At 51.8% G+C, this 26,437-nt stretch overlaps 4 protein-coding genes and 1 pseudogene across 4 annotated transcripts; 4 read left to right on the forward strand and 1 right to left on the reverse strand.

The window, feature by feature from the left end:
* Positions 1-9,656: 9,656 nt before the first annotated feature.
* On the forward strand, positions 9,657-10,886 carry HBZ (hemoglobin subunit zeta). The gene is made up of 3 exons (XM_043915694.1): positions 9,657-9,767; positions 10,290-10,494; positions 10,649-10,886. The coding sequence occupies exons 1-3, from the start codon at positions 9,673-9,675 to the stop codon at positions 10,775-10,777; spliced, it is 429 nt and encodes a 142-aa protein (XP_043771629.1). The 5' UTR covers positions 9,657-9,672; the 3' UTR covers positions 10,778-10,886.
* Positions 10,887-15,485: 4,599 nt separating this feature from the next.
* LOC122702127 lies at positions 15,486-16,149 on the reverse strand (annotated as a pseudogene).
* A 1,902-nt stretch (positions 16,150-18,051) lies between these two features.
* On the forward strand, positions 18,052-20,847 carry LOC122702128 (hemoglobin subunit zeta-like). Its single transcript, XM_043915622.1, has 3 exons — positions 18,052-18,254; positions 20,289-20,430; positions 20,655-20,847. The coding sequence occupies exons 1-3, from the start codon at positions 18,052-18,054 to the stop codon at positions 20,781-20,783; spliced, it is 474 nt and encodes a 157-aa protein (XP_043771557.1). The 3' UTR covers positions 20,784-20,847.
* A 652-nt stretch (positions 20,848-21,499) lies between these two features.
* Positions 21,500-22,310, forward strand: HBM (hemoglobin subunit mu). The gene is made up of 3 exons (XM_043915695.1): positions 21,500-21,626; positions 21,781-21,985; positions 22,121-22,310. The coding sequence occupies exons 1-3, from the start codon at positions 21,535-21,537 to the stop codon at positions 22,247-22,249; spliced, it is 426 nt and encodes a 141-aa protein (XP_043771630.1). The 5' UTR covers positions 21,500-21,534; the 3' UTR covers positions 22,250-22,310.
* Positions 22,311-23,755: 1,445 nt separating this feature from the next.
* LOC122702177 (hemoglobin subunit alpha-like) lies at positions 23,756-24,551 on the forward strand. Its single transcript, XM_043915692.1, has 3 exons — positions 23,756-23,916; positions 24,018-24,222; positions 24,327-24,551. Exons 1-3 carry the CDS (start codon positions 23,822-23,824, stop codon positions 24,453-24,455), a joined length of 429 nt encoding a protein of 142 aa, XP_043771627.1. The 5' UTR covers positions 23,756-23,821; the 3' UTR covers positions 24,456-24,551.
* Positions 24,552-26,437: the final 1,886 nt, after the last annotated feature.

Genomic DNA, 26,437 nt, shown 5'->3' on the forward strand with positions numbered 1-26,437 from the left:
TCTGGCTCAGGTCTCCTTCCTCCGACTTCCCTGGACATGCTGTTGCCCCAGTGGATGGGCCTATGACCCCAGAACTGGCTGTGCTTGGGCTGGGGGAAGACCCAAAAGTGGAGAAACCACCATTCCTATATTACCCTCTCAGGGCCCACTTCATGCTAGCAACCTTCCCCAGAGCATTCATTGTGTATTTCCTGGCTGTGTGGCTCATGACTTTTCACTGTAACAAGCACGGGAATGTGCACATTAACATGTGCACTGTGACAAGCACATGAATAGTGAAGGGAGCTCACCAGGACACACCCCTTCCCGAGGCTCAGGTGTCTCAGACTGGACTGGCAGGAGTGGGGGTCTGAATTCCACAGCACCCTCCCCAGTGGCTCCTCAGTGTCCATGTCCGTCTGCCTCCCTGGGCTGTTAGGGAAACCAGGGCTCGTGGTCACTCCCTGGGCCGTCCAGCCAGCTGCCAGCAGCAGAGGGAATGAGGGCTCTGGTTCCCCAACAGGAAAAGCAGTGGGAACTAATGGCCTCCCGGGCAGCATCGTGCCCAGGCTCGGCCTCTGCTCACTGCAGGGTGTGCCCTCAGACACTTCCCTGCCAGCGCCCCACATCTCCCAGTCCTCATTTTCTTTGTCTTTTCTGAGGGGAAGCCATGCCTTGTAGCTTGTGGGATCTCAGCTTCCTGACCAGGGACTGAACCTAAGCCACAGCAGTGAAAGCACCGAATCCTAACCCAGGGCAGGGCCAGGAGGCTCCTTGGACGGCTAGGCCTTATCGGTCCTGCCACTCGGTCTGGGCCCGATAGAGCCACCATCGACGGTCGAGCGCCAGGCGGGGCTCACGGACCCTATCTCAGACCAACGTGATGTCTCCACTCTCCCCACCACAGGGTATCTGCCCAGGAAAATCATTCACCTACAACAAGAACAACGATAATCTTGAACTCACACTGCTGGGTGCCGAGGTCACGCAGCAGCAGCTTGTCTGTCCTAAGAGTGAGGTGGAGGACCCGCTCGAGGTTAAAACAGTGAAACCAGGGCTCCCAAGGGAGCTCATCCTGCCCAGGGTCAGCCAGGGGCTGCTCTCAGTTGGAGGAGGTGGGGAGGAAGCATTTGCAGACCTCTGTCTCAGTCTTCTGCTGAGACCACAGCCCCTCTGAGCTCAGCCCCAGTACACAAGCTCAGAACAAGCCTGGCACTTGGAATTCGGCCCAGAGGCCAGCAGGTCTCAGCACCCTGAGGCTCTGCACAGGCCCAGTCCCTCTTGTTTCAGGTGGGAGAGCAAGGCCCAGAGACAGAAGGCCTCACACACAACAAACCTTGGTCTCCTCTACCCACTGGGGCTGCTCCTTCTCTATGGAAACTGTGAACATGTAACCTTCCCGAGCCTGCGTTTCCTTATCTTAAAACACAGCATCTTGAAAGATAAAAGTTCTCTCACAGAACTGTGAGGGGCAAACACCCCTCCTGAGAGTGCCCAGTCCACACCATGCCAGGACTTAGAGAACACTCGGTTCACACCAGTCCCAGCTGGTCCGCAGACCTCACCTCACTCCACACAAAAGCAATCCAAGGTGGACTGTGGCCAGCTCAAAGGACCAAACAGTACAGTTCTTAGAAAAGTAATGTAGAAGGTTCACTTCACCTCAGCCTTCAGCATAATGCTTATTCCACTTCTTAAAAATTAAGGGAAAATTTGCATAGCACAAAATTAACCATTTGAAAGTGAAGTTAATTCTGTGGCATTTCATATATTCATAATGAGTGCAACCAAGATCACTAACTAGTTACAGAATATTTTCATCATCCCATCCTCCCCATCCCCGCCCCCAGCCCTTGGCACACACTCATCCACTTTCTGTCTCTTTGGGTTTGCCTGTGCTGGACACTTCATATAAGGGGAGTCGCACAGTATATGGCTTTTCATGTCTAGCTCCTTCACTTAGTGTAACATTCTCAAGGTTCATCCATGTTCTGTCAGTGCTCCATTTTTACGTTGTTTTCAGTCACTCAGTTGCATCTGACTCTTTGCGACCCCATAGACTGCAGCATGCCAGGCTTTCCTGTCCTTCACCATCTCCCAGAGTTCACTCAAACTCATGTCCATTGAGTCGGTGATGCCATCCAATCATCTCATCTTCTATTGTCCTTTTCTCCTGCCCTAAATCTTTCTCAGCTTCATTTTCATGTTTGTTTAGTAAATATCTCACTGTATGGAAATACCATCATTTGTTGATCCATTCATCCATGCATGGACATTTATGTTGCTTCCACCTTTTGGCTGTTACATATAGAATGGTACATTTTTAAACTGAACTTTAAAAAATCACTTAATTTGACTGCATTAAAATTATAAATTTCTGCCCGACCAAAAACAGCAGTAAGAGCATGCAGGCAAAGTACAGCCCTGGGGGAGATACGACATATGAAACTGACATATGAAATTGAATACTTTTGTAAGTATTCCTTCAGTTCAGTTCAGTCGCTCAGCTGTGTCTGACTCTTTGCAACCCCATGAACCGCAACATGCCAGGCCTCTCTGTCCATTAGTAGTTTTAAAAATTATTTATTTATGGTTACACTGGGTCTCCGTTGCTGCACGCCGACTTTCTCTACTTGTGGCAAGCGGGGGCTACTCTCTAGTTACAACATGCAGGCTTCTCACCACAGTGGCCTCCAGGCGTGCTGGCTCAGTAGTTGCAGTGTGCTGGGTCAGGTTCAGCTGCGCCTCGGCATGTGGGATCATCCCAGACGAGGGATCATACCATAGCCCCTGCATTGGCAGGTGAATTCCTAACCATGGGACCACCAGGGAAGTCCCTACCTAGAATCTCTTTAAATTTCCTATAAAGCAGTAAGACTGGCAACACAGTAGAAAAATGGCCATGACTTGGAAACTTCAACAAAAAAAGGAAATGAAAATGCAATGCAAAGGACAGCAACTATGTGAGCAGGGACCTAGCTCAGCAGTGTCAGGAAAGTGCAAATTAAGATCACATGAGAAGCTAGTATACACCCAGCAGAAAAGCTGAACCGTGAGACCCCCGCCTCCAACCGGGACTGACCATGACAAACTTTTAGAAGGGTGTGGAGCGAGAGGAACTCACACATCACTAGGTGAGTGCCAGGCAGTACAACTGATCCAGAAAACGTCTGCCGTTAACTGCTGAAGCCGAGAACTCCATGCCCTGGACCCAGCAGCCTCCATCCTGGGGATATACCCAACAGAATGTTCACTGCAGCGTTACTCACAACAGCCAAGAACTAAACAGCCAAAATGTCCATCCATGTCGCCCTGGGTAACTTGTGATATGTCCCTACCAGGAAACACAACACGGCGACGACAATCAATGCCCACAGCACCTCGGGCATGTCACAAATGTGGGTAACAGGAGATGACCCACTGCACTGTTTCATGGGACCTGAAAGCCAAAGGCAGGCAACGCCAACTAAAGCACCTAAGGACACACAGTAGTAGTAGTGTGAGTTGCTCAGTCGTGTCCAACTCTTTGCGACTCCATGGACTCCATAGCCCACCAAGGTCCTATGTCCATGGGATTCTCCAAGAAAGAATACTGGAGTGGGTAGCCATTTCCTTCTCCAGGGGATCTTCCCAACACAGGGATAGAACCCAAGTCTCCTGCGTCGCAGGCAGATTCTTTACCATCTGAGCCACAGGGAAGTCCAAGGACACATAAGTGTGTAGTAAAAGCTACTGTAAAGAAAGAAAGTAGGTTGGGGTCATCTTTGGGGAGGACTGGGATGCTCAATATGTGCCTTATAATATTTCATTATGCTGTGACATAATCTTGTGCTATATTTTACAATGAAAAAAAGTAAAAGGAAAAGGACGCCTGCCCACACCAATGCTTTGCAGGCCTTGGAAGTTTCAGAATCAAAGTGGCTTCCTGTGACTCTCTGTCCTGTGAAAGCCAAGGATGGGGGAGGTGCTGCCAGGAGGGGAGTGAGGACCGCCCCACGGTGGGAGGCCTGGAGTCCACACTCCTCACCCCCTACACTGACTCCTGGCCAAGACCTCAGACGCTGTAGCTGGGGGCCTTGTCCAAGGCACATCGCTCACTGGGGCCCCGCTGTGCCTCCCCTACCTTGTCCAGCAGGTCAGCTCCACCCTCACCCTGGGCCTCCAGACTCCCTCCTTCTGCCTGAACTTCCACGTGTTCCTCAGCCCCCTCTGTCTCCCTGGCTCAATCTGTTTTCTCTGCCAGTCTGTCCATCTGTCCCTGTCTGTCTCCCTTCCTCCTCTTCTTTCTGGGGAGCTGAAGCCTCAGGATCAGACTCGCATACCCTGACTGCAGGCCTAGATGCAGGCGGTGGCCCTGGAGTCTCCTAAACCAGGGGTGAGCAGGGAGGGCCGGGCTCATCAGCTCTGGGGTGAGCCCAGAGAGGTGAAGTCACACCCTGCGAACACCTGAGCCCAGAGGCAGAGCATGGCCAGGAGAGGTGACCACGAGCGCAAGGCCAGTGGAGGGTGGGCACACCCTGGGAGAGGGAGACCCTGTCACATGAGAAGAGGGCACAGATGTAAAATATAAGGGGAGACCTGGAAGGGGCTTCCAGGAAGGCAGACTCGGCCTCCAGGCCACACACAAGCACTGACAGCCCTGGGAGATCCCCGTCCTCTCTGCTCAGCAGCGGGGAGGCACCACGGTAGGCAGCACCTGCCCGCAGACCTCCACAGTCTCATCAGCCCCGTCTCAGGCGTAGGAGAAGCAAGCCGCATAGCACAGTAACACACCAAGCACAGAAGGTGCTCAACACTTGCTTATTCTTGTGCACATGTTTTCCTATCAGAGGGCTTGTCTGAGCCTCACAATTTTCTCTAAGAATAGTTTAGCAAAATATCTGTGATAAGAACTCTCCACTCAGGGAACGTTTACCTCCATCCTGAAAAACTCCTAGGCTTTTGTGCAAGTAACTCTTTGACTAACTCTGAAATTCAAAAAGCAGAGACATCACTTAGCCAACATAGGTCCATATAGTCAAAGCTATGGTTTTTCCAGTAGTCATGTATGGATGTGAGAGTTGGACCGCAAAGAAGACAATGCTGAAGGATTCATGCTTTCGACTGTGGCACTGGAGAAGACTCTTAAGAATTCCTTGGACTGCAAGGAGATCAAACCAGTCAATCCTAAAGGAAATCAACCCTGAATATTCACTGGAAGGACTGATGCTGAAGCACAAACTCCAATACTTTCACCACTTGATGTGAACAGCTGACTCACTGGAAAAGACCCTGATGCTGGGAAAGATTGAGGGCAGGAGGAGAAGGGGACGACAGAGGATGAGGTGGTTGGATGGCATCACCAACTCGATGGACATGAGTTTGAGTAAGCTCCAGAAGATAATGAAGGACATGGAAGGCTGGTGTGCTGCAGTCCATGGGTTCACAAAGAGTCAGACACGACTGAGCAACTGAACAACAGAAAAAATTCACATGGAAAGGCAAAGGAACCAGAGTCGCCAAAACCGTTTTGGAAAAGAAGAATAATGATGAAGGAATGACATCACCCAATCTTTTAACACCTTAATTGAGATAAAATTCACATACCACACCATTTTAAGTGTGCAATTTGGGACTTCCCTGGTGGTCCAGTGGTTAAGACTGTGCACTTCCACTGCAGCAGACACAAGTGTGATCCCTGATCGAGGAACTAAGATCCCAAATGCCATGCTGCGCAGACCAAAAAAAAAAGAAAAAAAAAATTAAGTGTCCAATTCAGTGGGGTTTTGTATATTCAGAGAGTTATGTGACCATCACCACAATTTTAGAAACTTTTCATTACCTCAAAAGAACCCCCAGCCCCATTAACAGTCCCAGACCCCAACTACCCTGGCCCCAGACAACCTAATCTACTTTTATCTTTTTTAAATTTTATTAATTCATTTTCGGCTGCGCTGAGTCTTCACTGCTGCACGCAGGCTTTCTCTAGCTGCAGCAAGCAGGGGCTGCCCTCTAGGATGGTGCGTGGGTCTCTCGTGTGGGAGCTTCTCGCTGCGGAGCACAGGCTCTAGGCAGCTGGGTTTCAGGAGTCGCAGCTCTCAGGCTCTAGAGTGTTAGGCTCAGTAGCTGTGGTACACGGGCTTAGTTGCCCTTCAGCACGTGGAATCTTCCCGGACCAGGGACTGAACCCATGTCCCTTGCATTGGCAGGAGCATTCTTAACCACTGGACAAGTTAACAACTTAGGCAAGTTCCCTAATCTACTCTCTGTCTCTAAGGACTTGCCTGTTCTCAACATTTATGTAAACGGAATCATACAATATAATTTTTTCAAGATTCACTCACTATCAGTACCTTCTTCCTTTTTATGACTGGATACTACTCCACTGTCTAGATTATATGCCATATTTGATTCACCCATTCATCACTTGAAGGACATTTGGGTTGTTTGCACTTTTTGGCTGTTATGAATACTGGTGCTATGAACACAGTACAAGTTTTCAAATGGATGTGTTTTATTGGGTGTGTACTATGGAATGGAATTGCTGAGTCATGTGGGAACTCTGTTTAACCTTTTGAGGAACTGCCAGGCTGTCTTCCACAGTAGCTGCACCATTTTACATTCCCATCAGCAGTCTAAAGATTCTAATTACTCCATCTCCTTACCAACACTTGTCATTTTGTCTTTTAAATAGAGCCATTCTATAAGTTGTAGGTAAGGTTAGGATTAGGGCTCAGGCTGGGGTTTTTGATTACAGCCATCTTAGTGAGTATGATGTGCTATCTTTTTTGGTTTTGATTTGCATTTCCCTAATTTTTGGGCTCCAAAATCACTGCAGATGGTGATTGCAGCCATGAAATTAAAAGATGCAAAAAATAAAGAAATAAAAAAATAAATAAAAGACGCTTACTCCTTGGAAGGAAAGTTATGACCAACCTAGATAGCATATTAAAAAGCAGAGACATTACTTTGCCAACAAAGTTCTGTCTAGTCAAGGCTATGGTTTTTCCAGTGGTCATGTATGGATGTGAGAGTTGGACTGTGAAGAAAGCTGAGTGCAGAAGAATTGATGCTTTTGAACTGTGGTGTTGCAGAAGACTCTTGAGAGTCCCTTGGACTGCAAGGAGATCCAACCAGTCCATCCTAAAGGAGATCAGTCCTGGGTGTTCATTGGAAGGACTGAGGCTAAAGCTGAAACTCTAATACTTTGGCCACCTCATGCGAAGAGTTGACTCATTGGAAAAGACCCTGATGCTGGGAGGGATTGGGGGCAGGAGGAGAAGAGGACGACAGAGGATGAGATGGCTGGATGGCATCACCGACTCGATGGACATGAGTTTGAGTGAACTCCGGGAGTTTGTGATGGACAGGGAGGCCTGGTGTGCTACGATTCATGGGGTCGCAAAGAGTCGGACACGACTGAGTGACTGAACTGAACTGAACTGAATGAGTAATGATGCTGAGCACCTTTTCACATGTTTATTGGACATTTTATGATTTCTTTAGAGGAATGTCTATTAAAGTACTTTGCCCAGTTTTCAGTTAGCTGTCTCTTCTTGACTTGTAAGATTTTTTTATATTTTGGATCAGTCCCTGATCCAATATATGATTTGCAAATGTTTTCTCTCATTCTTGGGACACTATCTAAGTTTAAGACATGACATAAAGCTATAGTAATAAAGCCTGTGTGATATTGGTGAAGGATAGACACATAGGTCAGTGGAATAAAAGAAAGAGTAGAGAAATAGATGTGCAGAAATATGTGCAATTAATCATTTACAAATAAGTTAGAGAAGGCAGCTCAAGAGAGGAAGTATAGTGTTTTCAACTAAAAGTACTGGATAAATTAGACACTCATAGGTAAACAGAAAATACAAACAACCCAGGACCTAAGCCTCATACCTCAAACAAAAATGATCTCAAAATGGATCACAGACCTAAGTGTAAAACATAAATTCTGAAACACTTAGAAAAAAGTCTTAGATGAAAATACTTAGATAAAGGCTTTGTGACTTGGGATTAGGCAAAGAATTTTCAGGCATGACTCTAAAAACATGAATCCTAAAAGAAAAACTTGATAAATTAGACTTCATCAAAAAATAAAACTACGGCTCTGCAAATGATACTATTAAGAGGATGAACCAACAAGCTACAGACTAGAAGGAAATATTTGCAAAGTGCATATCTGACAAATGATTGCATCCAGAATACATACAGAACTCTCAAAATTCAATAGTAAGAAGACAAACAACCCAATTTTAAAATGGTCAAAATACCAGGACAGAGATTTCAGTGAAGAGAAAACCTGGACGGCAAACAAGCATGTGAGAAGATGCTCCATGTCACCGGCTGTCAGGGAAATGCAGACTGAAGCCAGCATGTCGTATGGCCCCACAACATCAGAACAACCAACGTGTGGAAGTGCTGACAAAGACACACAGCACCTAGGGCTTCTCTTCATTGCTGGGTGGAATGCAAAATGGTAAAGCCACTCCGGAAAACAGATTAGCAGTTTCCTACTAAGTTAAACATACACTTAGCACAATTCTACTCCTAGATATGGTATTATCCCAGAGAAATAAAAATACATGTTTACATAAAGACCTACACAAGAATGTTCACAGCAGTTTTACTTGTAATACCCCCAAACTGGGAAAACCCCAGCTTGAGTGGGAGAATGAATGAACATTACTACCGCGGAGTACTATTCTGCAGCAAAAGGAAACCAGCTATTGATACAAGCAATGACATGCATGTATCTCAAGAATATTACGCTAAGAAAGAAGCCAGTCCTGAAAGATGACACGCTGTATGTTGACAAGCTGTATATTTCCGTTTACAGGACATGTTAAAAAAGACAGACGTACAGTGGTGTCAGTTTAGGGGATAGAGGAAGATGAGACTGCAAAGGGGCAGCCAGTGGGAGTTTTGGGGGTGATAGAGCTCTGTGTGTTCTGATTATGGTTGAGGTTACAAAATCCATACACGTGTCAAAATTCACAGAGCAGCATACTAAAAAAAATCAATTGTACTGTAGGTTGAAATAGAAAGGCATATCTGCCTCACTTTGTTTAAATTATGACTTGGTGAGCAACACTGCAGAACCTAAAATCACATGATATTAGAAGAATTCTCTTCTGTTTACTTGCCACTTCCCGAGCTTTTCAGAAACCAGTCAGTATCTCCCTCCTCAGGGCCCACCAGGCAATGAATGCATTGTTTTCTTGGAGGAAACCCAGGGATCCTAGAGCCAGTGTGTGCATTGGGCACGGGGGGAGGTGTCTTGTGGGTCCAGCCACAGCCCAGCCCAGCAGAAAAAGGGCCAGCAGGGGCACAGGCCAGCCGAGAACCGGTATGTGGGCACTCCTCTGGCTTCTCCCATTCTGCAATTCTGAAATGGACAAGAAAGTGCAGCGCTGGGCTGCAAACGCAGGATGACCTCCTGGGCTGACTGGGCCCCTATCTCCCCTGGAGTCTTGTCAGGCCCAGCAAGGGTGGCCAGAGTGATAGCCCCTCACCCCACCAAGCCCACCAGGCCCTGACCGCCCATGGTCACTGGATCTGATAAGAGATCCACACCCACGGCCCCCTCCTCTCCCCCAGTGATGACCACAGCATGGCCCCCACCCTGGCCCCACATATATAAGGGGACCCTGAGGACTGAGCACCAGGACGCCAGTTCTCAGCGCGCCCAGCTCCCGCTCAACCGCCACCATGTCTCTGACCAGAGCTGAGAGGACCGTCATCGTGTCCATGTGGAGCAAGATCTCCACACAGGCGGACGCCATTGGCACCGAGACCCTGGAGAGGTGAGCACCAGGTGGGCTGGGGTGGAGCCTGGAGGGGACCGTGTGGGTCAGTGAGGTCAGGGGTCAGTGAGAACAGGGGTCAGTGATGAGGGTGAGTAAGGAAGGGTGAGTGAGGAGGGGACAGTGAGGAGGGTGAGTGAGGAGGGGTCAGTGAGGTGGGATCATTGAGAAGGGTCAGCGAGGATGGTCAGTGAGGTGGTCAGTGAGGAGGAGGTCACTGAAGATGGTCAGTGAGGTGGGGTCAGTGAGGTGGTCAGTGAGGAGGGTCAGTGAGTATGAGCACATGAGGGGTGTCTCGGTGGTCAGAAGCAGGAGGAGGAGGTGATGGGGGCGGTCTGAGGGTCACCTGTGTCTCTCGGGGCCCAGCACCCAGGTCCCCACAATCACATGGAGGGAGGGAAGGAAGGAATGACCTGGAGACGGGCGGTCAGGGTGAGGTGGCCGGGCCTTACTGGGCAGCGCAGTACTCACTACCGCCAAGAGTCACCCAGAGCGGTCACTAACTCGCCCGCCCGCCCGCAGGCTCTTCTCCTGCTACCCCCAGGCCAAGACCTACTTCCCGCACTTCGACCTGCACACGGGCTCCGCGCAGCTGCGCGCGCACGGCTCCAAGGTGGTGGCCGCCGTGGGCGACGCGGTCAAGAGCATTGACAACGTGGCGAGCGCGCTGTCCAAGCTGAGCGAGCTGCACGCCTACGTGCTGCGCGTGGACCCGGTCAACTTCAAGGTGGGCTCGGGGCCCCGGGGGCGGGGCGAGGTCTCGGTGGGCGGAGCTACTTCCTGGGCCGGGGTCCCAGGGCGGGGTCCCGGGGCGGGGCGAGGTCCCGGAGGCGGAGCTTCGTCCGGGCCGCCAGCGCTGACCGCTCTCCCTCCCGCCCCAGTTCCTGTCCCACTGCCTGCTGGTCACGTTGGCCTCGCACTTCCCCGCCGACTTCACGGCCGACGCGCACGCCGCCTGGGACAAGTTCCTGTCCATCGTGTCCGGCGTCCTGACGGAGAAGTACCGCTGAGGCCGCTGCAGGACCCCCAGGACGGAATGAGCCCCCAGATGCTCTAGGGAGTCTCACACCCCACCCCACGCCTTCCCCGAGACGGGGCCAATAAACGAATTAACGTCCACTTTGCCTCTGTGGTCAATGGGGCCACTGTGGGTGGGGGTGGCAGAGGTGGAGGGAGGATGCAGGACCTGCCTGGGTCACACGGGAGGCCTGCGGGCATCCTTGCCCTGACCCCCTCTGTCTGAGGGCAGAGATTGGCTCCCGTAACCTGGGGGGAGCACTTTCTATTCTGCAGAAAGGGCGCTTCTAGGCCCTTACTTGGGGATGGGGCAGGAGGCAGCGCTGGAACCCAGCTGGCCCCTCTGGCTGTCTCTGGGGCTTCCGGTGGTATACTCTCTTCTTCTTCTGGAATATATAATACTGTTTCCTGGTTTATGCCTGATTTCAGTAAGAGATGAGAGCTGAATATATTCATTCATTCATCCACCCATTCATTGCTCCATTAAGCAATTGTTTATGAGCCCGTAAGAGGCCCAAGAATCTTTCTAGGCCATGCATTTGACCACTTAAATCAGCAAAGCTCTTGACTGGTGGAGCTGACAGTCTTGTGGGGGGATACAGATCAGACACGGAAAAGGGATAGAGGTTCAACCTTGCTCATAACAAGAGAAATGCAAACTAACACTAAAAATTTCACTGGGATCCATTTCCCACCTACTTGATGAACAAAAACCCAAGACTTTGACCACACTCTGCTGGTGGCCCCCCAACAACGTGGGTGGGAGCAGGACACAGATGCATAGAGCCACTGGGGCAGCTGAGTTTGCTATAGTCTGGAAAACAGTCCATAATGATTCAACGACAGAACAAACCATGAACATCCACATTACAGGGAACTGGGAATGGGAAAAAAAAAAAAGAAAATTTCTTATGATGGTTGTGACATGATAGCCAGGATTTACAGAGTCAAAAAGAAAAAGAAAAAAATGAAAAAGTAGGTTGGTGTATGTGTAGCATGATTTCTTTTCTATAAGAAGGGGAAATTCAAGTATGTGTGGGCACACATGCGTGTGAATGATTCATTGACCTCTGTGTGCCCTTGCAAGTGTTCATCTGTTTGTGTGTGTTTGCGTATTTTTGCAAAAAGCAACTACGGACAGATAAACTGGAAATGATTACACATGGCAACATGGATGGGGTTGAAGGTGTGCTCCTCCAAGCCTAACTCTCTTCACTATCTTGACCTTGAATCATGTTAAATCATCAAAAAGAAAATTTTAAAGAGCAAAAAATAAAAACATCAGAACAAGAAACTAAGTTACATGAAACTGGTTGAGGATGTAGTAATCTAACGACCAGAAAAAAAGAACTATTCCAAGTGACTTGTGAACATAGTACCTTGGCTGTGCAAAGAATCTCTAATACTCAGTAACTTATTGTTATTATAACACAGATACTGTAAGTTCATAATCTTGTATTTTAAGACATTTTCAAACTATCAAAAAACAAATGCAAAAATAAGACAAAGATGGAGAAATAGGAGTGACTGCTCGTGGGTATGGGGTTTCTTCAGGGGATGATGGAAATATTCTAAAATTGTAATAGTTGCACAATTTTGTGAATGTATTAAAAATGAACTGCTATGTTTTAAGCGGGTGAATCGGATGACATGGGAATTATAACTCAGTCAGTCAGTTCGGTTCAGTCACTCAGTTGTGTCTGATTCTTTGTACACCATGGACTGCAGCACACCAGGCCTCCCTGTCCATCACCAACTCCCAGAGTTTACTCAAACTCATGTCCATTGAGTCGGTGATGCCATCCACCTGCCTCATCCCCTGTCGTCCCCTTCTCCTCCCACCTTCAATCTTTCCCAGCATCAGGGTCTTTTCAAATGAGTCAGTTCTTCACAGCAGGTAGCCAAAGTATTGGAGTTTTAACTTCAACATCAGTCCTTCCAATGAATATTCAGGACTGATTTCCTTTAAGATGTACAGGTTGGATCTCCCTCAGACTCTCAAGAGTCTTCTCCAACACCACAGTTCAAAAGCATCAGTTCTTCGGTGCTCAGCTTTCTTTATAGTCCAATTCTCACATCCATACATGACTACTGGAAAAACCATAGCCTTGACTAGACGGACCTTTGTTGGCAAAGTAATGTCTCTGCTTTTTAATATGCTGTCTAGGTTGCTCATAGCTTTTCTTCCAATGAGCACATGTCTTTTAATTTCAGAGCTGCAGTCACCATCTGCAGTGATTTTGGAGCCCCAAAAATAAAGTCTGTCACTGTTTTCACTGTTTCCCCATCTATTTGCCATGAAGTGATGGGACCAGATGCCATGATCTTAGTTTTCTGAATGTTGAGCTTTAAGCCAACTTTTTCACTCTCCTCTTTCACTTTCATCAAGAGGCTCTTTAGTTCTTCACTTTCTGCCATAATAAACCTGCAAAATATGCTAAGAAGACAAAACTCCCAAATACTCATCAAGATTCCCCAGTTTACAACTTGCCTTCACTTGCTCTTTCCTTCTGAGTCACTTGAGAGTAGAATGCAGGCATGACTCCCTTTAATACTCTCAGCATCCCTAAACACCTGTGGATTTCCTAAAGTCAACAAGAACACTTACCTGCATAGTCAGAGAACTACCACCAAAATCAAGAGATTGTGAAATGAAAGTTGCTGAGTCATGTCCAACTCTTTGCAACCCCATGGACTGTAGCTTGCCAGGCTCCTCGGTCCATGGAATTGCCCAGGCCAGAATACTGGAGTGGGTTGCTGTTTCCTTCTCCAGGGAATCTTCCTGACCCCAGGATCAAACCCAGGTCTCCTGAATTGCAAGCAGATTCTTTACCATCTGAGCCACTGGGGCACCTGCATAGGCAGAGAACTACCACCAAAATCAGGAGATTAACACCACTCCAAATCCATCAACACAGATCTCATCACACACTGTCCTTCCCAAGAATGGCCTTTATTTGTCAACATCAAACTTCGCATTTAGTCTTCTTCAGCCTGGCTCTTCAGTCCCTCCTTGCATGATCTTCATATTTTTGTGGACGTTTTGGGTTTTTTTTTTAATATTTGCTATTTTATTTATTTGGTTGCTTAGCTGCAACATGTGGGATCTAGTTCCATGACCAGAGGTCAAACCTGGGCCCCCTGAACTGGGAGTGCAGAGTCTTAGTCACTGGACCAATTCAGGGAAGTCCCTGAATTGTGGGTTGTTTTTTTCTTCAGTGTGTTAATATGAAGAGAGTTGTGTATGACATTGTCGGACAGAAGAATGAACATTTTGCTGAATAAAGCCCCAAGTCAGGATACACGCACAGCAGAAATGGGGCCAGGCTCCCAGCACTTGTGTATAATGAAATTTTTAACTTAAAAAAAGGTCAGTAACAGAGGATACAGATGAAAAAGGCAGCAACAACACCAACACTGGAAAAGTGGGAAAGGGAGCAAGCCTCTCTCAGGGGGCTGCTCAGCCCAGAACTGGAGAGCTGATCCATCTCAGGGAACTTCAACATTTGGATGGACTCTAAACACAAACCTAATCTCTCCAATCAGGGTCTTGTCAGAACCAGTAACCCTTTTCCCTGAGACCCTATATAAAGAACTCCAGTCCTCCCAGGACAGGGAGCCTGAGCAAAGAACCCTCACTTTTAACACCACTTGGGATAGATATCGGGCCCCAGCTAACAAACCACCACCTCCCAGACAGAAGCCCAGGAAAGTTGCCAGGTTCAAGAAGCTGCTTCAGACTCTAAGATTTGGGAAATCTACACCAGTTGCTAGCTCAGCTTCTGGGGAGCATGTTGGGGTCCCATGGAAAATAAGTGCAGAGCATTCTGACGCCCTTTCCGACCACCGGGAGGTACCTAGAAAATGACCCACTCCCACCCTTCAGGGAGTTACCTGGCCATGGCGAGTCTCCCCCAGCCCTCAAGCCACCAAACCTGCAAAACTAACCCATAAAGTAGCAAGGGCTTGGGGAGGCAGAACTGCTGGCCCAGTCCATACCGCCTTACCTACTGGTGAGCAAAGACCAGCAGCTAGAGAAGCGAGCCACAAAGGAGGGTGTCTAGGCAACGGGATCCCCTCGACTACCCTACAGCTTTCTCCTGACCTTGAAGCAGCCATGATGATGGGCCCAGAAAACCCGCACACCTCGCTCCACACGACAGACAGCTTAGTCCTCAGAATCACTGCCATGAAGAGCAACAAGGTCTCTCTCGAGAAAGTACAACAAAGGAAACTCTTGACAAAACTGGGAATGGGCCTGGAGAAAATGAGAGCTTTGAGGTCTCTGCCACCTTCCCCGAAAGGAAAGAGTTCATGCAAGTAGGAAAGGCAGGGTCCTTCCCTGCTTTTTGTTCCTGGCTAAGCTCAAGACAGAAAATCCCCTGGACTTGCAGCATCAGTATGTATCCAAGGGCCCCACCAGCACACGCGCCCCCACCAGGGTCAGCCTCTGGCACGTGAAATGCCCAAGAGATTGCCTTCTAGTGCAATCCCCACCGACCTCAACCCAACGCAAAGGGCATCTGCCTGTGTTTTCCACCTCTCCTCAGAGAAGAGGATTCTAGCAGAGCACCCAAGGTACAGTCAGGTGCCAAGGAACACAATGCCACACAGTCTATCAGGCTATGACATGGACAGCCAACTTCAGATCAGAGAGAGAGAGAGGCTTAGTGTAACAACCAATGTCATTTCAGCAGGAAATTAGAGGGCCAGTAGTGACAGGGGCTCCTTTGGGCACACCTTCCCGGGGATGTAGTTCCTGTCAGTTGCCTCCTCCTGCAGGAACATGTGTAGGCAGCGTTCGTTCTGAGCTAGTGGATGCCCAGCATCCATCCAATTTATTAGCAGTTCTGCTAATAAACTGTTTGAGGTCCTACCTCCTTTCTTCAATAAAGGACTCCTCAAAGACCCTTTTGTTTCCTAGAAAAGGGAGCTGCCATTTCAAGGCTTTCCCATGCAGTGGTGGGACTATTAATACAATCTTTCTCTCTTGCTCCAGCTCATTTTTAGTCACTCAAAGTCACTGCAGCACCATCATACACAGGACTCCTTCAGTTTAAAAACAGGTAGTTTTGTCCACATGCAAATCTCATAGGTGGGTAAAGCGAGCACAGCCCACGCCTACCGTCTGTGGATTAAAGATGTTGATCTCCAGAAAGTTACTTGGCAGCCTATAAGCGTTGGTCAGTTCCTGCAGCTTCAAGTTAAGGGTCTGGGTGTTAGCTACTGCCATGTCTGACATCTTTCCAAAGGAGAGACCTGGACCGGGGGCTTCATTGTGGTTTTGATTTGCATTTCACAAACAAGTCACGAAGTTGAGCATCTTTTCATGTGTTATTCCTTTTTTTTTTTTTTTTGGATAAAGTCTATTCAAGTCCCTGTTCATTTTTCATTGGGTTGTTTCTTTTTGTTGTTGAGTTATAAGAGTTATTTCTACATTCTGGATACAGTTCTTTCTCAGATATGTGGTTTGCAAATATTTTCTCCCATTCTGTGAGTTGCCCTTTCACTGTCAATAGGTTTTAACCTGACCTAATCAAGTCTTTTGATTTGACTTCTAGGGTACAGGAAACACATGGACAAAGGAACCAGCTAAATAACACTGCAGGGAAACTATCAGAGCAACCCACAAATGGAATATTCTACAAGTCAGCTGGCCTGAACTGTTCTGCAGTCATTGATAAGGAACGGTGGGTATGGGGTGGGGAGCTTCTGGAAGGAAAAAATGAATAGGCAACTGAAAGCTACATAAGAACCTGGGTCAGATCCCAACCTGAACAAACTGAGCAAGTGTGGGGGATGAACAGGGAATTTCAGTGCAAAGAGAAGTTGTTGGTTCACTTAGATTGAGGAAAGGCTTGTGGTTATTTATATAGAAGGATCTCCTTATTCTAGGAGACTTGTGTTCAAGTTTACACAGAGACATGATGTCATCATACGTGTCCATAGTGTTTGGAAGAAAAATATAACACATTGAGACATATCCCCATATACACTGACAACACAAATGTTAGCGATGATTGGTCCGGGTGGAGGGACCACAGCGGCTTAGCATACTGCTCGCTACGTGCCAGACCTGACCTCAGCGCGCTCCCCACCTGTCACTCCACCCCGCCGCTGGCCTCCTTTTTGTCTCCCAGACGATGACAGAGGCCTGGGCCCTCTCAGGCCCTTGCACCTGGCATCACTCACTCTCTTCCCCAAACATCTTGTGGTTGATTCTCCCAGCTCCTTCAAATACTCGCTCAGAATCCCCATCTCAGCACCATCTTCCCCGCCGCCTTATCTAAAACTGTAACCCCTCTGAGCTCCACTTACTGCTCTCTCCTTTCTGATGGCAATGCCACCTGTCTCTCTCCAGCCAGAGACCACCTGGAACACGGCCACGGCCCAACAGAGTTGGGCCTGTTAACTCATGGCCACAGAGATGACCACGGCCGTGGGGAGCCCTGTATCTGAGTCAGAGGACTGAGCCTGGGCTCAAGGAAGCAGGCTAGCTCTGGACTGAACCGGGAGGTGGGATTCATCCTACAATCGAATGTCTCAGTAATTCTCATCCTGAAGATGAGCAATACTGTGACTGACAGAAAAGCAGCAGCTGCTCATCAGCCAGCACGGGGGCCATCGGGATGTTCCCTTGGTGGGAGTGGCCCCTGTTTTCTCTGTCTGGACAGTGCTTTTCTGCCTGGAGCATTGCAGTTACAGTGGCCAAGTCTGATGTCATGTTCCACAGGAGTGCACAGGCGTCATGGAGAAAACCCAGGTGTCCAGGGCGACCCTTCTCCTTCTCACGGCATGTTTACCTGCTGCCCTCATCCTGTTCTGCACACCTTCCTCAGCAGGAGTGTCTTCTTGCCCTGGGCGGGGCACCCAGCAGTTAGCAGTGGTCTGGCACTGGTTAGAAGGTCATACATCACCCAGGAGGAATGCGTGGAGCTTCTAGGCCTTCACAAGCTTGCCCAAGGCAGCGCCTGCTGCTCACCTGCCTTTAGGGTCTGGTCAGGGCTGCAGAGCCTCTCTTAAAGGAGATGCCTCCTTCCCTTCCTCCAGGGAGGACTCTGACCACAGGGACTGCTGCCCAAAAGCATGGCTGTAGGATGTGGACCCATGCACCTCACTGTCCTGGAGCTCTTAGGGGCTGGGTCTCGGGCCTCAGCAGAGGGGAGCGGCCTGAGTCTGAGGAGTCTCTTTCCTGAAGCCCGGGCCTCGGCCCCAGTAGACTTTGTGACCATAGCTGCATCCCCGCTCTCTAGGCTACAGCTTCTCCATGGGGCCAGGAGACTCCGGGAACCCTTCACATTCCAAAGAACCGGCACCGTTTGCGCTGGTGGGCCTGCTCTTCTGTGAGGACAGAGGCCAGCCCCCTCATCCACCTTCGGGCAGGCCCCGGCCAGCCATCCTTGACCCCCAGCCCCGAGCCCAGCTCACCCAGGAGCAGGGCAGGCAGCGGCATTCGCTCGGGGAGACGGCGTCAGTGCATGCATGGGGCTGAGGCACAAGACCCCTGGGTCACTAGATAGTTCTTTGCGGGGAGCCATCTCTGGGCTCCTGACTGTACAGGAGGCTTCACAGACCAGGAAACAAAACCAAAACAAACAAACAAACCAAAACAAAATTCCCTTCCTTTCTGAGCTTACATTCTAGTGGGTAATAAACACGTGTTTTTCTGTGGAAAAAAGAAAAGTGTAGCAAGTTGGAGACTGGACAGGCCAGGTGGGGGAGTTGCAATTGTAAATGGGGTGGTCAGTGTGGGCCTAGTAACACGGTGACATCTGAAGGAGGACCTTCCCGGAGGGAGGCCTGGGGAGGATGGAGCAGGCTAGAAGAGGGGCAGGGCAGGGCCTGGAGGAGGACAGAGGAGGGAGGCAGAGCCGGGGGCTTCCTTCACAGAAGGTCGGAAGCCACAGCAGGGCTCAGGGGTGAGAAATGACGGTCGGAGAGGCCTGGGGTCACTGGTCTGAACCTCAGGAAGGAAGGATGGAGCAGCTATCTCCAGGACGGACGGGAGGCAGGCGAAGGGATGTGAGCCTGGGAGGGGGTGGGGGTGTCTCAGGGCACAGGTGGAGGTCAGTGCCGCCAAGTGGACTAAGGGCAGACGGAGGAGGGTTAGAATGGGGACGGAGCCAGGGCCCTCACCCCTCTCCACTAAAATCAACTCCCTAGGCACAAGTTTGTGGGGTCAGGACACAGACTACCCAGGAGAAGAAAGAAAGGCAAGAAAACAGTGGGGCGAAGCACGTCTGTGCACCACCCGACAAATGCTGAGAGAGGGGAGCAGTCAGTAACAGCCCCAGCCCAGAAGGAGGGGCTCTTACCTCCTGCCCTCAGGCTCTCCCTGGATTCATCCCAGCCCCTCTCGGCCTGCAGGCCCCCTGCCCCGGCCTGAGTTTCTGGGGGCTGAAGGCTGGGGTCCTGCAACCAGGTTCTAATCCAGTCTGACTTCTTTGCCTGCTCCTCCCCCTGTCACCTCCCACACCCACACAGGCCCACCGCACTCCTGCTTACACCTGGCACCCTCCACTCTGGCTGGAGACTCCCCTGCTGGGGAATTCCCAAGACAAGGGACTGGCAGTCTCCTGTAGTCCCTGCTCTTCCCAGCCTGGAGCCCAAACGTCACCCTGTCCCCACCGATCCCCTTCCTGGGCCCGAAAGGAAATGGTTTCTGCTGAACTTGACCTCCTCACAGTGACCGCCACTGCACCGAGCTGCAAACGGCGCGCCCGCGGGGAGGCTCAGGTGGCTAAGCTTGGGACTGAAGTCTAGGCTTCAGAGCGAGCTTCCCAGGCAGTTGGTTCAAGTTCACCCTCGGGGCCAGCTGTGCTGGGCACACTCTTGCTGGACCAAGGGACTAAGAAGGAAGAGAAAAGCATCAATACACTGGTGGCATTTCAGGAAAGTCAGCTAAACAAAGAGATACACGAGGGTGAGTGGCGACCCAGGAGTCTGTGTTCTTCCTCTGTGTTGTTCGTAGGAACAGGAATCCTGGCTGTTAGGGAGCATCTGAGGACAGGACGCTGGCGAGGTCCCTGGAGTTGGCGGGGAGCGGCCTGCGCATGCGCCGTCCACGGCGCGGGGTTGTCTCTCCACTGGTAGCTCACTCCCAGGAAATGCATAAGAAAGGTCACCTGTGCAGGTGAGGCGGACAGAAGGGAGCTTTCGCTTTGTAAGCTGTGCTTTTTCCAAGGCTGCTGTTACAAATAATGCGTATAATTTGCAATTTTTAAAAATATTATTTGAAATACATGCAGAAAACACGTGTTAAAAAAATGTAGAAAGAAGACCCTGAGTGTGTGAGGACAGTGCATGTGTGTCTGGAGATTGATCGTATGTGTGTCCAAAAAAAAAACAAACAAACAAGTTACAAAAATACACCCTGAATCCATTTGAACACTGAAAAGGAATAAACAGATTCTAATTGTCATGTGGGAAAATGCTCGTCCACCCCAGGTAATAAAACCAGGTGTCCCTACACACACTATTAATACCACCAACAATCAAGAGTTGAAACCAGCTGCGCGCTCACGGCTCCAAGGTGGTGGCCGCCGTGGGCGACGCGGTCAAGAGCATTGACAACGTGGCGAGCGCGCTGTCCAAGCTGAGCGAGCTGCACGCCTACGTGCTGCGCGTGGACCCGGTCAACTTTAAGGTGGGCTCGGGGCCCCGGGGGCGGGGTTTCGGGGCCGGGGTCCCGGGGGCGGGGTGAGGTCTCGGAGGGCGGGGCTACTTCCTGGGCCGGGGTCCCAGGGCGGGGCGAGGTCCAGGGATTCGGGCGGGGCGATATCTAGGTGGGCGGGGTTTGGGGCGGGGCGTGGCCCGGAGGCGGAGCTTCGTCCAGGCCGTCTTCGCTGACCGCCCTCCCTTCCGCCCCAGTTCCTGTCCCACTGTCTACTGGTTACGTTGTCCTCGCACTTCCTCGCCGACTTCACGGCCCACGCGCACGCCGCCTGGGACAAGTTCCTGTCCATCTTGTCCGGCGTCCTGACGGAGAAGTACCGCTGAGGCCGCCGCAGGACCCCTAGAACAGGCTTCGAGCCCTCCTCTTCCCCTGCACCCTATTAGTGTTCCATAGGGACCCCCAATAAATGGATGATGATGGAAGGAGCCTGGTGGTGCGTTCTCAGTATTGGGGGAAAGAGGGGAGAGTGAGGGGAGAGAATGGGGACTTCGCAGGAACGCACCCCACCACGGTGTCACCCCCGGCCTGGAGTAACTCCAAGGGGCGCTTTGAACCGGTCCTTGACCTGCAGAACACAGAGTCGCGACCGGAGGGAGCAGGGCAGCCCAGGACCGCCCACGCCGCGTTCTCGGGTCAGACCTGCACTGGGACCTCTGTCCCACCCCACGTCACCCAGCCTGTGGCTTCACTCAACGCGTCGGGACTCAGAGTACTTCCCTCAGAGCCTGTCATCCCAGCTCACCGCTGCGAGGACCCCTGAAACCTTCTGGCCCCTCGGATTAAGGGGGCTCCCTGCCCCATGCGCTTTCTCCCTGTCCCTCCATCGCTCTGTCTGGCGGAGCAGTAACTTTGCCTTCAGGGGAATAATTGCAGACCCCTTTAAAGTCTGCAGCAAAGGCACCCATACACGGCGTGATTTAGTTTCTCCGCGGGGAGGAGGACCTGGGTTGGCGACCTGGGTCGCCGGGTTCCAGCCGCGCTCCTGAAGATAAGGGCGGGCGGGGCGCCAGGGGAGGCCGCTATAAGGAGGCCGGGGCGGCGGGCGCGGCCCCTAAAGCACACCACGCCAGCGCCATGCTCAGCGCCCAAGAGCGCGCCCACATAGCACAAGTCTGGGACCTGATCGCCGGCCACGAGGCGCTCTTCGGGGCGGAGCTGCTGCGCAGGTGGGTTGGGCGGGGTCTCCAGAATCCCTGGGAGGAGGAGACCAGGGTGCTGGGCCTGAGTCCGGGGTGGAGGGCGAGTCTGAGCGGGTTTTCCCAGGGTCTGGGCAGCGCAGACGCTGGAGGGACTGTCCTCCCCACATCCCTGCTCCCGCAGGCTCTTCACTGTGTACCCTAGCACCAAGGTCTACTTCAGACACCTGGGTGACCACCCAGACGAGGTGCAGCTGCTGGACCACGGTCAACGCATGCTCCAGGCAGTGGGCGTGGCCGTGCAGTACATGGACAACCTGCGGGCAGTCCTTAGCCCGCTCGCCGACCTGCACGCACAAGTGCTGCGCGTGGACCCCACCAACTTCCCAGTGAGCCACCGGGGCGCAGCTAGGCTCGCGGAGCAGCCGAGGCGGGGCGGGGGGCGGGGAGGGGGGCGGTTGGGGGCGGGGAGGGGGAGGCACTAGCGAGGACAGGGCCCTTCTCACCGGCCTCTTCTCCGGCAGCTGGTGATCCAGTGTTTCCAGGTGGTGCTGGCCTCCCACCTGCAGGACGAGTTCACGGTGGAGATGCAGGCGGCGTGGGATAAGTTCCTGACGGGCATGGCTGTGGTGCTGACGGAGAAGTATCGCTGAGTTCCATGCCCCGCGGGTCTAGGTCTGCGAAATTCAATAAACAGGCCTCAGTAGGCTGGAACCTGCGCACGTGTGGTCTTTAGGGAGCAGACGGACTGACCTCAAAGTCGCCGGGCTGAGAAGCTCCGGGTCCTGAGGGGAGACTCCCGGAACCGTAGGGCACGACCCCGAATCTTTGCTGACAGTGGAACCGGGGGCCCAGGAGTGGGGCCTCTGGCATTCAGCACAGCCTGAATGAGGACATTTCCCGGGCTGACAGTCCTGGGTCTAGAACGTGCCTGGCACCCTGAAACAGTTGCCCTCCTGGGGCAGCTGCATGTGGTGGGCCCATAGCGTGCTCGCTTTCAGCATCGAGGCTGCCAGACCGTTCGCTAAGCACGTCCTCATTCACTCTCATTCATCTCCATCACTACCTCCCTCAGGAACTGCAAGTGTCAGTCTTCCCCTCTAACACACAGTAGTGGGCACCAGAGACCTGCGGCCAAGTTTCTGGCCTGAGATCAAACAGACTTGGTGGCCCAGGGCTCCCCGGACCCTCACCTCTGTTCCTCCCCCATTTCCTCCTCCAACTCCAGTGCCCAGCCTGAGGCTGCCTGGCCCTCGTCTGAATTAGTCCCTTCCTCTGAATCTCCTGGGGCAGGGAGTGGGATAGGTGGACACATTCCTAGTCCACATAGACACACTGTGTGACAGTAGGCATATCCCTAAGCAATCTGAGCCTAAGCAGTCTAACCCAACCGAAAAATCCCCAACTTCGCTGGGTCTTTGAAGTGATATTTGAAATAATAATCCTAAGGAAGGCTGGTTGGCTGGCAGGCCCAAGTGTACCCAACCCCCACCCCAGTTCCAGCACTCTGGCTCAGTCTCCGTGGTCCCTGGGCCATAGCGCCCCATCTTACACACATGCACACACACACAGACACACACACAGACACACACACACACACTGTCAATCTCTTCTCTGCAGCACTGGGGCACGGATCTTAGCGATCAGTCCAGAGCCTTTGCAAAGACAAGAGCCCAATCCTCCAAGCTCTTCAAACTCTGAATGAGGATGGTTCCCTGGATGACAGTATGTGCAGGGCTGGACAGTCAGTGACCAAGTTCGAAGGAGGATGCTGAACACTAACCCCTCACCCAGACTGGGCAGAACCCCTCTCGGTCCATGCCCTTTAGTGCGAAAGCAGCTTGCTTCACTTCGAAAAAGATTGTGCTCCTCTCCCAGACTGGCAAATGGAAACCTCGGTGCTGCCCCAATGCAGTACAAACTCGGTTCCAGGGGGTTTGGGTGGCTCAGAAAAGTGTGTGAGCCGTTAGACCCACAGCACCAGGGTAGAAGGTACCATAAATAGCTGGATTGCAGCCAAAGCGGGACAGGGCAGAGGCCTCCCTGGGACCGCGACACCCCACACCCTCTCCAGATCCACCTTTCCAGACCGGCACCTCCCGGCCCCGCGCCAGCCAATGAGCGCAGCGCGGGCGGGCGTGCCCCTGGCGCCGGGCGCATAAAGGCTCGCGCACTCGCCGCCCCGCACTCTTCTGGTCCCGACCCAGACTCAGAGAGAACCCACCATGGTGCTGTCTGCCACCGACAAGACCAATGTCAAGGCCGCCTGGGACAAGGTTGGCGGCAAAGCTCCAGCTTATGGCGCAGAGGCCCTGGAGAGGTGAGCACCGCACCTGCCCCGCGGGGATCGGGCCGCACGCCGGGCGCGTCCTTGTCCCGGGCCGCCCGGCCTAAGCCCGGTTCTCCTGCCTCTTCACCCAGGATGTTCCTGAGCTTCCCCACCACCAAGACCTACTTCCCCCACTTCGACCTGAGCCACGGCTCCGCCCAGGTCAAGGCCCACGGCGAGAAGGTGGCCAACGCGCTGACCAAAGCGGTGGGCCACCTGGACGATCTGCCCGGTACCCTGTCTGATCTGAGTGACCTGCACGCTCACAAGCTGCGTGTGGACCCGGTCAACTTCAAGGTGAGCTCGCGGGCCGGGCCGGGACAGATCTGGGCTAGAGGGGCAGAGAATGCGGCGGCGCCCCCAGCCAGCCCCCGCCCCCCTGACGTCTCCTCTCTCGGCAGCTTCTGAGCCACACCCTGCTGGTGACCCTGGCCGCCCACCTCCCCAATGATTTCACCCCCGCGGTCCACGCCTCCCTGGACAAGTTCTTGGCCAACGTGAGCACCGTGCTGACCTCCAAATACCGTTAAGCTGGAGCCTCGGCGACCCCCACCCTGGCCTGGAGCCCCCTTGCGCTCTGCGCACTCTCACCTCCTGATCTTTGAATAAAGTCTGAGTGGGCTGCAGTGTCTGTAGCCTCGGGTCTCTGTGTCCGCGAACCGGCGGGGGTGGGTGTGATTCTCAGTCTCTAGGAGTGGGAGGGTGGAGGAGGGCGGGGAGCTAAGGCTGAGGGTCCCAGAATCTGCTGAACCACGTTCCCGTCCTGGGAAGACTTCCAAGAGTTCTCTCTGAGGTTGGGAGTGCTGAAATGGCCACCCTGTTTTGAAATTTTTCTGATCCCCCTTAAACATAGTTAGATGAAAACAAAAAACAAACCACACAAATAGGCTTTTCCTGGTGCAAAGGTAGGGGCAGGACAACCTCCAGGAGATCCCACCTCCCTATCAGAGACAAGGGGGGTTGGAACAGGGATCGAGCCCCAGGCACCCTGTCCTGGGTCACGGGAACTCTCTGCGGTGTTGTGGGGGAGGGGCAGTCAGGGAGAAGAGGGTCCTGGAGCTCACTGCAGCCTTCAGCAGGCTCCTCGCTCCCTTGTCGCTGTAGTCTGCGAAGCTCACCGTGCACCCAGCCCTGCGTTCCCCGGCCTCTAAGCCCCCTCCCCCCATCCAGGCTCCTGGGGTCTCCTGGCAGTTCTGCCTTGGTCCTGTGAGCAACCTTCAGAAAGGCCCCTGGACTCCACACTGGAACCTCGAACACCCCACCCACCCTGTAGCCCTTAGGGACCCCCAGTCAGCGCCTCGAGCCCAGCCTCCATCTTCAGGGCAACTCTGCACTAGATAAAAGGTGAGGAGGGTGACAGGGCCACTGATGATCACATTCTTTCTGGGCAAGGACCTCTAACAGCTGCGGAGTTACTTCCCCTCTCACCACGCACTCTTCCACTGTCCCGCAGCCCCCTTCACTTTTATTTAAATGTAAAAAATAAATAAAAAATTAAAATCCACCTACATTTTCACAAGGGACTTCCCCAGCGGCTCAGTGGGTTAAAAAAAAAAAATAATTCTGCCTTCAAAGCAGGAGATGCAGGTTCCATCCGTGGGTGGAGAAGATCCCCTGGAGGAGTAAATGGCAACCCACTCCAGTATTCTGGCAGGAAAATCCCATGGACAGAGGGCCCTGGCAGGCTACAGTCAGTGGGGTCGAAAAAGACTTTGACATGACTGAGCGACTAAACAACAATAACAATGTTTTCACCACGTGCACCTTTTTTATGTTATTCAAAAGAGTAAGAGAATCCCTCCATCCTGTCTCCCCAACCCCCACAGAAACAGCCGAGGTTCAAAGTCTGGGACTGAGCCCACTGGCTCCTATTCTGTGCTGAGGGGATGCAGTTATGTCTATAATTGTACTCCCCCCCCCCCCGCCAAAATAAAATACCATTCTACCTTAAACATTTTTTTCTTCAACTTGCTCTTCTCACTGATCTGTGTCTCCTCTACCTGTTTTCTGGCTAATTCATTCAGTTCTGTCTCACTTATTTCGATATTCCTGTTAATTTTCCGGTAGAATCCTTTGTCAATTGTTCTCATAAGTCATTTGTCTTTTCCTTATATCTATGCTGGAGGTCTTCCTATATTATGAATGTAAGACATCGGCTGAGAAACGTTCCTCAAGTCTTGCCTTAAAAGGGCCAGGGCTGCAGTAACCAGCACCCAGGGAGAAGAGACTTGAACCCAGAGCTCCTTGCAAATTCTGTAACCCACTCTCAGTATCTGTTCCTTCCAAGACTGCCATTCAGTTGCACTCAAAAACTCTCTGTGGAAAGAAAGGAATCTGGAAGCACCAAGGTTAAAGAGGAACAGGAGAGTTGGACAGGAGTGGGGGTGGGGAGGAATTAGCTGATTACATGTGAATGATGAGTCAAGTGTGTTATGTCCAGCTCCCTCTGGCATGGACTAGGCGCACTCAATCGCCCATTCATTCACTGATACTGCCCAAGTTTAAAATGCCG

The sequence above is a fragment of the Cervus elaphus genome, chromosome 10 (assembly GCF_910594005.1).
Source record: "Cervus elaphus chromosome 10, mCerEla1.1, whole genome shotgun sequence".
NCBI classification, from domain to species: Eukaryota; Metazoa; Chordata; class Mammalia; order Artiodactyla; family Cervidae; genus Cervus; species Cervus elaphus.